Genomic DNA, 12,386 nt, shown 5'->3' with positions numbered 1-12,386 from the left:
CTTTGGTAGCGTTTGTCTGATTAGCTGGGTCATAGTTACACAATGTAATGAATATTGTTAGCATGTTAACTTAGCTTTGCATGCAATTGTGTTTGTAGGAGAGGTCTCGCTTGACTCAAGCAGTCCAGATTTTGTGCCATCATTATTTGTGTCTGCCGAAAACCACAATTTTAAAGCAAGGATGGAAAGGTAAAATTGTGTGCCCTCGCTCTAAATGCCAACTTACGTTGACTGCTCTAACCTAGCTCCCGCCCCGTTCGGTTTCATTTCTGCTCTCTGCCTCTCGCTTTTTACGCAGCTCTGATTTCTCTTAGCTGCACTCTTTACACTATCATTCCTTTCATGCCATTACCTCCTGCACATTGCTGTTTAGTGTTGGTGTTTGCTGTTGTAGCTAAAGCCACATTGCCATCACATCACTGGCATAATTTGATTAAAACAAAATGAATATGAATGTCCCATTGTTAATCAAGTTGTACATGCCCGCACATAACAATCATATGCGTCTAAAGACTTGTAGGCACGAAGTTTTTCGTGGGTGTACACTGAAGTCTTGTCAGTAAGGTACGAGTATATATCTGGCCATTGTATACCAGAGAACTTACCAACATCGTCCGTCTAGGCCCGGCGCCAGGAACAGTTTACTAAGGGGGCAATTAGAAATCGCAAGGGGGCAAATATTTTTCATATAGTGTGTAGTAGTGATGGCGGTCTGACAACGTGTTTCAAACAATTAACTGCGCCAACCACAAAACCACGGCCCCGAAGGTTGCTTTAGTACGGGAAAATCATGTGACATATTACCAGGGCAGTTGCGCTTTATCAACCCCCGTGCCCACCTGTTACCCCTCCCCTCCAATTTTCTCACAGACACACGGTACAACCGGAAAGATGCCAAACATAAAACAAACACACACAAACCTACAGGCAAGTCCTTTACATTTAAAATACATACAAATAGCTCCGCGGCATGAAAACAAAACGTCAATGCAAGTCTAAGGTACTTGGTTCGGCGGCCAAAATCATAATTAAAAAAAAAAAAATCAACAGACCCCGCGGCTGCACCAGTAATAGCCTTCCTGACTCGCACAGAGTCAACGCTAACCACTTAATCCGCGATCCCAGTTTAGGCGTGTAGGGGACAAAACACTCTGAAGTGATGAATTTTCACCCCTGCTGCATGGGGGGTGACGTCAACGACACATATTCTTACGTTATTTGCGCACAAAGCGGACCATATATGAACACATACACCAACATAAACGGAGATAAACTTAGCCTACAAAGAAAGAAAATGGATTCACAATATTGTGATTGAATTCGTTTAATTCGGTGGGGGAAAGACTACTCCCGCAAACTGACTGCATATTGCAGGATATTGCAGAGACAGTGCACTTGTAAGTGTGCATGTAAAACCCCCGCCAGCGCGACCCCTCCCCCTGTCCTTATCACAGGTCTGTGTGCGCGCGGCTGTGTCAGCATTTCACACATAGTACACCCACAATAACTAGTCCCCAGTAGTTAGGATTGATACATATGTCTAAACAGGGTTAATATTAAATTCAGGCTTTTTGAAATAATCCTACCTTAATACAGTTGAATTCTACGATTGCAACGTAAGAATCATAACAACCAATCAGATTTGTTCTACCGTGCCAGTTTTAGTAGTGATTTATGTGAAATGTATTTTTGTGCAATGCGCAACCACTTAATATTTCGTATTTGAAAATGCAAATTATTAATACGTCTATAATACATTATATTTTCATAAGAAAACAATTAAGTGATCTGAGTCTCCGTTGAGGGGGCGGGGCTGTAGCCACGAGGGGGCAATGCCCCCTTTCGCCCCCCCATGGCGCCGGGCCTGCGTCCGTCCACTCTTTAATTAAATACAGATCCGGTAGGCGATGTCCACTTGTTAGAGTTAACTTATTTATGTAGCATTCTCGATCTTGTAACGACAATTGTTTTGCATAATCTGACAGCTCATAATGCCGGTCTATGGGCAGCGCCATTGTTTCTGAGTCCAGGCTGCGCGCGCATCCGGGCAACGGTTGGTTTGTTTACAAACATGCAAAGGGGTCTATAGAGAGTATGCAGTGTCACACAGCAGTGAACCCACAGGAAGTCGTACCCTTTTTCTTGTAGAAGATGTACAGCAGAATGATGCGGATTTTGTCATAGGGCTGAATCTCGGCGTTCAGCAGGACGGGAACGATGTTCTTCATGGCGTCTTTCAGTGGCTCGCCCTCTGCGTCGGAGCCCATGGCCAGATCCTGCATAGAAAAACATCATTACACTTCAATATCACATGCTGGATGTACAGAATATACACAAGACAATGTTCAGTGAAGGGGAGGGGGGGGGGGGGGAGAGAACAAAGGGCTGTCCACAAAAACCTGTTAAGACCACAGTGAGGTGTAAACAGTGGTGCTATATCCTGTTTCTAACACTCACTGAAATTTTAACGGTTCTTTATTTTGAACAATACTTTTGTTCAGGGACCAGTAGCCAAAAATCAGCAGCAGGATTATGTGAACACTCGGCTAATTATTATACAGTATAATTAAAAACAGTAGCCAGACTGCTAGCAACTTATCCAACCATAAGGCTAACTATTTTATTGTGAAAAACACGAGTTATGGTTGCTAGCAAATGACTAACACTCGGCTAATTATCGTATTATATTGTGAAAACCAGTAGCCAGGTTGTTACGTTAGCTAATAATAAGGCTAACTATTATACAGCATCATAAAAAACACAAGTCATGGTTGCTAGCAAACGATTAACATAAGTCTAATTATATTACTTGTATAATCAAACCAGGCGGCACGGTGGTGTAGTGGTTAGCGCTGTCGCCTCACAGCAAGAAGGTCCTGGGTTCGAGCCCCGGGGCCGGCGAGGGCCTTTCTGTGTGGAGTTTGCATGTTCTCCCCGTGTCCGCGTGGGTTTCCTCCGGGTGCTCCGGTTTCCCCCACAGTCCAAAGACATGCAGGTTAGGTTAACTGGTGACTCTAAATTGACCGTAGGTGTGAATGTGAGTGTGAATGGTTGTCTGTGTCTATGTGTCAGCCCTGTGATGACCTGGCGACTTGTCCAGGGTGTACCCCGCCTTTCGCCCGTAGTCAGCTGGGATAGGCTCCAGCTTGCCTGCGACCCTGTAGAAGGATAAAGCGGCTAGAGATAATGAGATGAGATGAGATGTTTTTCTCTTCACACAACAGCAGTGTGTGGAGTTTAGGAGACTCTCTGAGGCGCAGCAATCAGTGGGCAGGAGGAGCTGGAATTAGGAAGCGTTGAGTAACCAGGTACGAAATAACCATCACTAACCTGCTCCACCTCACACAGTTTATCCAGAGACGCTTTGAATTTCTTCATGCAGGCATCAGCCAGGTTCAGATGAGTGGAATACTATGGAACACACACACAAACACACATTAACACATGCTCAAGACCACGGAGCAAAACGGAGCACTACGAGACACAGCACTGACCAGACTCAACTCTTTCTGGTACTGTGGCATCTTCTTCAGCATCTGAGACAGATCTTTGAGATTGGCCTGGGGGAAAGAGAGGGAAGAGGGGGGAAAAAAAAAAAAAAGAAGACAGACATCAGACGAATCAAGTTTCTGAATCCTACTACATGCTAAACTCCACAGCATGACAATGTGAACAGCATTAAATCCATTATGTAACGTTTGGATTTAATGCTGCTCACATTGTCATGCTGTGGAGTTTAGCATGTAGCATACATGTCAACCTATACGGAATGTCCGTATTTTATACGGATTTGATTCAATAAACGTACCATAGTATACGGGCGTACAAATAAAGTTATACGGATTCTTTAAAAAAACTTCAATATTTATTTAGAGCTATAAACAATTCCCACGATGATAAAAGAGCGCATAACATTTACAAACGTACTGTACACCACAGAAAGCACAGACAGCCAGTAAAGAGTCTTATGAAATCACGCGTTATCTTGTGGTAGCAAGACTTCGTTCCACTTTTGATCATTCGCACACCACATTGCGAGAATCCCGCCAACCGTGACGTAACATTTTGTTTGAAACGCGTATTTCCACCTGAGCGATTTTCACTAGCGACTGAAAAGATTCTGAATGGGCACTCTGGCAAGATCAACACAGACACTTGCTGTGACATGCAGCCTCGTGAGGTATTGGTGCAGAGTGCTAAAAAAGCTGTCATGGAGTACAATTCAGAACATTAGAGTGACACTTTGTGTTTTTGTCGAACATTGGAGCTTTGTATTCATTCTGAAGGCTTATTGTAATTAATATTGAATAAAAAGTAACTGGGATACATCATTGTTAATTATCATTCAAATTTTAGGTAAATTATTTTAATTTGCATCTTATACGGATTTTATAAGGGAAATACGGATTTTGGAGGTTGGTTTGATTGACCAAAGGTTGACATGTATGATGTAGTAGGATTCAGAAACTTGGTTCGTCTGAATCCTACTACATGAGTCATATTGTCATGATTCAGTATTTAACAATACCACTGAATCTGCTGTGAAGTGATTTGATTCATACAGGAATGATTCGATACTTGATGATGCAACCTGGGATGCAACAATTCGATTCTTGATATCACGGAAGCCGCAAAGAAATTATTTGATTCATATGGTAATTCAATATTTGATGGTATCATGAATCTGCTATGATGCGATTCAATTCATATGGTAAAGAATCAAAATTCAACAACACGATTCAATACAACAGTACTACTCAATCTGCTATGAAACAATTTGACTCAGATGGTAATGAGTCAATATTTGATGATACAACTGAATCTGCTGCAATATGATTCGATTCAGATGGTAACGATTCAATAATACCACTGAATCTGCTATGAAATGATTCGGTTCATACAGTAATGATCTGATATTTAATGATGCCACTGAATCTGCTACAATACGATTTGATTCATACAGTAAAGATTTGATATTTGATGATACAAGTGAATCTGGTATACAACGATACGGTTTGTACGATAATGATTCAAGACTTGATATAGCCGAATCCGCAAAGAAACGATCCGATTCAAACGGTAAAGATTTGATATTTGATGATACAACTGAATCTGCCACAATACGATTCAATAGAATACCACAGAACCTGCTATGAAATGATTCGATTCAGACAGGAATGATTCGATGTTTGATGATACAACTCAATCTGCTGCAACAGGATTCGATTCATATAGTAAAAGATTCACATTTTAAACAATACCACTGAATCTGCTATGAAACAATTCGATTCATAAACTGATCGATCTAGGATTCCCAAACATGACCTACATTAAAAAGATTTAAAAGGAAGCAACGTGGTTTTAAGCCTTTCGTCTAGTTTTGTAAATCAATGCTGCACAATTTTCAGAAGTTACGTGTCACATGGTGTGTTTTAACATGCAGTCTGAATGAGAAACTCCATACCTTGTCTGTGTTCATCCTCTTACTTTCACAAAAGGTACGCAAGAGCTCGGTGACTTTTCTGAAAACAGACGAGGGTTTGGTTTTAGTATGGACACCGAATAATTAGTGGGAGAGAGAGCGTGAGAGATGCTCTTACTTGGTGACGTCGGCGATATGCATGTGTCGGAGCTGCACCCATAGCTCATCATCCTCGTCTAGCAGAACCTCCTTCGTCTTGTTTTCCCCGAGCCCTGTCGTTTCATACCTGCATCCAAACAGGAAGAAGATACGGAGAGGAAAGTTACGAACATTAACCAACATCTTCATATCATCAGATTAGAGGAAAACTGAAAAAGAAACCTGGCCATGATTGATCCATACACCGTTAACCCTTTCATGCACAAAGCTCCTTTTTCAGTCCAGTATTAGATCACAAAAACACTCATTATCCTGATTTCATTTATTCTCTCAACTGTTCTTACAACATGTATAACTTTCTACACGAAAATCCCAAATTTACTGCAAAACATTTCCACACCAGACTCCAGCGAACACCTTGGTTATCAATCGTTAAACATGAAAATTAGTTTTCAAACTAAAAACCATGTCTGCTGTGGTTTTTCTGCTTTTTCAGAGCAGAACATCGCTGACCTGTAGATGTCCTGATCAATGTCCAGCATGTCGTAAACCATTGCCTGGAAGGTGAGCTCATGCAGGATAGGAGAGATGGGGTCATAGCCACGGTCCACGATCAGCAGCTGAGAGCGCGCTTTATCAGTGCCCTATCGTCAAACACACAGTAAAACCAACACTCACACGTCATCCAGATTCATAGTAATGCTATACGTGTATACTCATCTGCACTTAAGCCACAGCAGCATTAAATAATGGGCTCTGATAGCATGGTCGACTGTCATTCGAATCACAGGTTTACGTTCATGTCTCTTTCGAATGTGCTGACGTTTCCATAGTAACAGATCATTTAGAGGGACCTGTATGGCAGACGCTCGACAAAATCCAAGGCTAGTAATAAGTTGATTAAAAAAAAAATAAAATGTATTTTCTTTAAAAAAGGAAAAGGTATAATTGTTCAATTTTTTTTTTAACATTTATGGAAGGTGTCTCCAGTGTTAATGCTTAGTAAGTCTTCAGAACAGGGGACTTTGTGCTTTGTGGTTTCTTGCTACACTTTTTTCTCATTTTGAAAAAATGAGAAGAGGGTGAAGGAAGTATGATTTATAGCTGCTATAATGCAAGTACTAACAGGAACTCCCTTGTCTTGTGAGTATTAAACAAAACTATAAAAAGCATGACGCAATCATTAGCAAACTGCTGTGGCATAAGAGGAAAAAAGAGAACACACTAATATGTGCCATTACTGGAAATTAATCAACGTTTTAGTGGTAACAGTAACTCTGGCTTGTCACACCACCCTGCTGATTATTTTCCTATAACAGTCCACCCTCAAGTGTTTAATTCCTTGGTTATCACAGTTACAACAACAATGCATACGAATGAAAAACTAAGAATAATATTAAAACAAGTGATGCATGCATCAAAAAAAAAAAGGTTGTTTCTAACTCTGAAGAAAAGCATTTAACAAACAGATTAAAAGTCAAGATGATGAAATGCACACTGCGAAAGACAGCGAGAGAATGAAAGAGCAAAATCAAGCAGCATGCGTTCAGATACGCACCTTTAGCCCAAGAAAAGATCAGCTGAGAAGAAAGATGAGAAGAAAAGAAAACTATATAAGAATATAAGACAGCAGAAGATGATTAAGAACAGGAGAAAATAAAGGCAGGGTGAAGTTCATGCTCCAGGTACTACATTTAATAAACGCTAATTTGGCTTTTTGTAAATAAAAGCTCGATTTGCTAAATTACATCAACTCAAATAATACCACTGGAAGTCAGTCAGACTGGATCAGACACCGACTCCTGTACAGACCGTGTGAACGGCTCACCTCTCCCATGCTCGGGTTGTCCGCTTTATGTGCGTTTAAGCGATCCAGCACCATCTCAGCCAGCGCAAAATTCTCCTCCGGACCCCTGAGAAAAGACGAGACCTCAGTTGGTTCACTTACAGAGAGGAGGTTTTGGGTCTGGATGAACAAATTTCACTGTGTATATGGATTGAGAGATAATAATAATAATAATAATAATAATAATAATAATAAAATATTAGTAGTAGTAGTAGTAGTAGTAGATTTAATTAAATATTTAAACAGTTCTGAAGAAACGCTCATGCCTTACTTCAATTTGCCAGAAAATAAAAAGGTTTTCACATTTCATTAAATCGGGGGGTAAAGGAATCATCTGTGGCAAGGTGCAGGATTAAGTGAAAACTTTGAGTAAATAAAATACAAATCCGCACACTTGAAGTCTGTGCAATGATTTCTTTACGGAGATAGCTACTTAGCATAATCCACATATCTAGAAATGATACACGTGATTGATCAGAATCCAGAGTACATTTTAAATCAGAGTTACAACTATTCAGATATGTACCAAATGCACACAGTTCTTCACTAGTTCCTTGAAACACACAGAAAACATCATCCAGGAAACGATACCATTTAAGGATTTTTTGGCTATAAAAGGGTTTACATCTGGGTTAAAGACAAATTTCTGTTCAAAAAAAACCCACATACAGGTTGGCGTAATCTGGAGCCCATAGATGTCCCTTTAAGTTGTAGGTAGAATTCCTCTATAAATGAAAAATAGTTTAACTTAAGAACCATGGAGGCCAATTCAATAATAAAGTGACTTGGGGGGAGGTCTGTATGGTCTTGAAGGTAGAAACCTAAGGCATCTAGTCCCCTGTCATGCGATATGTTTGTATAGAGGCTTTCTACATCTAAGGTAACTCAGGTGGGGTTTACATTAGACCGTATCAGCGGATCATCAGATTAACGTTTTTAAAACGATTTGCGTGCACACAGCAACACCAATACATGGATACGCTCGGCTCCGCAGGCATCCTGCACTCCAAATCACTCCGCCCTGAACAGCGAGTGCCCTCTGGAGGGTGCGCACTCCGGCCCTGCGCAGCTCACAGAGCGCGCGAGTGAAGCGCACGAGCAGTGATTCGGGACTGAGCCGCTGTGTGTGTGATCCCAGCGCATATCACTTACCACTTGCAAGTGCAAGGATGGCAAGCCTAAAGACCATCATAACTACACAATGGGCAGTATTTGCATCAGTATTTGCAGTATTTTCATACTTTTATACTCTTTAATGAAAGGTGATACAAGGCGGAAGTCCGCGCCGTTTTTCAGCAGTCGCGTCACATGACCAACGCCAGCGAATCAGGAAGGTGGATGTCACAGTGACGTTGTCCAATGACGACGCCAGCTAGAGCTCAGCACAGCGTATCCGCGTATTCTCAATGTTTACACAGCACCGGACCAGACACGATCTGGATTGAATACGTGGACCCTGGCGGATTCCCGTTTCCAGGCGTTTTAATGTAAACGGACAGTGCATCCACGAAGAAAACGAGACAGATACGGTCTAATGTAAACTTGGCCTAATAATATGTCAGCCGGGGGGGGTGTATTTTATTCCCCCACTGCATTTAAAAAAAAAAAAACCTCAATAAAAGCAGTGTTAACTTTATAACTGAGAGTTTAGCACAATTTAGTGTAAACAAAACAATATCGTATTTTCCTCTCGTTCTATCCTTAACTTCCAGTCTCAAACTATGCAATAAAATAAACTAAACAAACTCGGAGACCTGGACAACAGGAGTGACTATCTTTAAATAAAATAAAATAAAATACAAAACCCAAATACGTCTATTTGTTCTGGTAAAACGCAAGTGACTTGAATGAAACTGCAATATGCATATTATCGACATATAACAAAGAATCCTGTCAAGTTTTGTGAAATTTCTCCAAAAATTGAGAGAGGAGTTGATTTCAGAAGGTGAGCACCCTTACCAGGACAGACAGACAGACAGACGCCACGACATAATCCCCCTTCTGGCCTTTCGGCCAGCAGGGGATAAAAACTCACAGGTAAATATACAGTACATTCAGGAGCAAAAACTGCATTTATGCACACACACACACACCCGTCTGGACCTTAACATGGCTTATTTTCTCCCCTCTGGACCATCAATAGCATAAAAAAACCCACACAAATTCTATGTAAAAACAGTCAGAATGCAACATGATGATTCTGTACATAAGTGCACTGTATCACAACTTGTGTCAACTCACTACGTCACTTCCTGATTTCCCAAACTACAGGAGAGGGGGCACAGAATGTGCATGCGTTAATCATGCATCAAAAAAAAAAAAAAAAAAATTTTAGTGGCATTAAAAGGAATGTGCGTTAACTTCGACAGCCCTAAGGAATACGTTTGCCTTTTTATCCTCAAAAAAGGAAATCACAGAAATCTCAATCAAATCATTTTTATTTTCAAATTATTTAATTAACCCAATTATCAAATCCGGTTCAAAAAAGTGGTACATGTTTAAAAACAGCAGACGTTATTAAGATGACGTATGTGCCAAACCGATCACATTTCCCAACCATCCTGCACCCACTTAATGGCGTAGCTGGAAATTTTATCAAAACACTGACAGGAGTGAAGATTACAGAGCTGTAGATTTACCATCCACAAAACTGCTCTTAAAGTTTTTGTGGTTTCTTATTTTTTTTCTCCCTTTTGTGAACCAATGATAGTCAACACAAAAGCATACATGATTAATGTTTGTTCTGTCTGATGCAGTACGACATTACGGTAACTACTGAAGTTAAAAAGTAATTCAAATATAGTTTTTAAAGCAGCTTTTCAGCTGCTCATGAAGCCGGAGTGAAACGGGAAGAAGGCAGGCACGTACTGGCGGTAACGGATGGCTGGATATTCCTTCAGTGTGTCACACAGCGTTGCGATCTGCTCGGCCACGGTTTCCATCATTCTGGTCTGCTCGTCCAGGTTCTTCTTACTGGGGCTGTAGAAAGAGTGCAGCGAAGTGGCATCATCCAGAGAAAACACCTACAAGAAGAAGAAACCTTTATTTTTCACATGCACACTTCAAGCACAGTGAAATTCATCCTCTGTATTTAACCCATCTGAAGCAGTGAACACGCGCACACACACCCAGAGCAGTGGGCAGCCACACTACAGAGCCCGGGGAGCAGTCAGGGGTTCGGTACCTTGCTCAAGGGCACTCCAGCCCAAGGCCACCCCACATTAACCTAACTGCATGTCTTTGGACTGTGGGGGAAACCGGAGCACCCGGAGGAAACCCACACAGACACGGAGAGAACATGCAAACTTGACACAGAAAGGCCCCCGCCGGCCAATGGGCTCGAACCCATAACCTTCTTGCTGTGAGGCGACAGTGCTAACCACTACACCACCGTGCCGCCCAAAGAAGGAGAAAAACACAAACATTTAATTTTATTTATATTACACAGACAGGGTGGCACGGTGGTGTAGTGGTTAGCGCTGTCGCCTCACAGCAAGAAGGTCCTGGGTTCGAGCCCCGTGGCCAGCGAGGGCCTTTCTGTGCGGAGTTTGCATGTTCTCCCAGTGTCCGCGTGGGTTTCCTCCGGGTGCTCCGGTTTCCCCCACAGTCCAAAGACATGCAGGTTAGGTTAACTGGTGACTCTAAATTGACCGTAGGTGTGAATGTGAGTGTGAATGGTTGTCTGTGTCTATGTGTCAGCCCTGTGATGACCTGGCGACTTGTCCAGGGTGTACCCTGCCTTTCACCCGTAGTCAGCTGGGATAGGCTCCAGCTTGCCTGCGACCCTGTAGAACAGGATAAAGCGGCTAGAGATAATGAGATGAGATGAGATTACACAGACATGAGTGTTGGAAATACACCACTCATATTTTTCATCCGAGCTCCATCCGGGACATGGAGAAGCAAAACCGTGACAAATCTCTATATGTCACTCGTGAGGAAATCGATTAATCGTTTTGATAAATTTGGGTACTTTGTTTGGGAATGTCTTGATATAATAATTTAAAAAAATCATGTTGGTTTGAAGATATGAAGTTTATGTCTTCTCATGTTGAAAAACTCGTATTTTTACATCAAATACATCACAAATCTGAGTGGTATATCAGATATATTCTATTCAGCTAGCTTGATACTGAACAAGTCGAAGATGAGTAGCTGAATGGGATATATCTGATAGACCATGGAAAAAAGGAAAAAAAAAAAAAAAAAAAAAAACACAGCCAATATCATTATAATACATACACATTCCTTTCAGGTCTTCAACGCATCTTTCTCTTTCAAAATTCTCTCAAAATCTTCTGTATTTAACAAAGCAAACCTGGCGGTCATGTTTGTTTACAAATCGTCCCAGTCGCTCGCTAGCACGGAAGTCTTACGTCTCCGACACACGACGTCATGTTGTCTTGACACCCATGCAATATCGTAAACCATATTCAATGCTCATTCTCCATTGGGTAGAGTGACGTGATACATGTAGGATAAGCGATATCCTAAGAATATTGCATGCTATCAAACCAAATGAACGAAACCCGCTAGAAGGGAATAGAACATGTTTTTATTCCATTGAAAAAGTGGCCTGTATGTATAATAATACCGATATTTCACTCCTATGACGTCACTCCCAGTGTTTTCGCTTTGCTCACTCATGAATAATGTTCAACACTCAAAAACAAACTTCATATCTTCACACAACGCAACCGTGTAATATCCTCTTTCACACGCGTGTGAGCTATATAAGAAGAAGCCACAAACATACAGCTATAATTTTAGCCTGGTTTATGCATTTTCTGACACGATCACACACTGCTATCCATTATGGAAAAAAGGAAGTATCAACTGACATCACAAGACCAGTGAAAGACTCAGGAAGGAGGCGGAGCCTAAAATTTGATGGTGAAACTGTACATTAGAAGTGATTCAGCATTCATTTCTCTCAATACAGATGTAACCGGGTGGACA

General features: G+C 41.3%; 1 protein-coding gene across 1 annotated transcript in view; it reads right to left on the bottom strand.

Annotated features, from left to right (window-relative positions):
• Window positions 1-12,386, bottom strand: part of stxbp2 (syntaxin binding protein 2) — a 53,982-nt gene that overhangs the window by 14,728 nt on the left and 26,868 nt on the right. The window contains exons 7-14 of the mRNA XM_060942566.1: window positions 10,296-10,450; window positions 7,410-7,494; window positions 6,095-6,225; window positions 5,601-5,708; window positions 5,465-5,522; window positions 3,495-3,560; window positions 3,331-3,411; window positions 2,135-2,276 (exon numbers count right to left, since the gene is read on the bottom strand). Of these exons, the coding sequence (XP_060798549.1) occupies window positions 2,135-2,276; window positions 3,331-3,411; window positions 3,495-3,560; window positions 5,465-5,522; window positions 5,601-5,708; window positions 6,095-6,225; window positions 7,410-7,494; window positions 10,296-10,450 (826 nt within the window). The remainder of the gene's footprint in view (window positions 1-2,134; window positions 2,277-3,330; window positions 3,412-3,494; window positions 3,561-5,464; window positions 5,523-5,600; window positions 5,709-6,094; window positions 6,226-7,409; window positions 7,495-10,295; window positions 10,451-12,386) is intronic.

The sequence above is a fragment of the Neoarius graeffei genome, chromosome 16 (genome assembly GCF_027579695.1).
Source record: "Neoarius graeffei isolate fNeoGra1 chromosome 16, fNeoGra1.pri, whole genome shotgun sequence".
In the NCBI taxonomy this organism is placed as follows: domain Eukaryota; kingdom Metazoa; phylum Chordata; class Actinopteri; order Siluriformes; family Ariidae; genus Neoarius; species Neoarius graeffei.
Note: the sequence above shows the minus strand (reverse complement) of the source record. Positions and strands in the feature narration are given on the sequence as shown.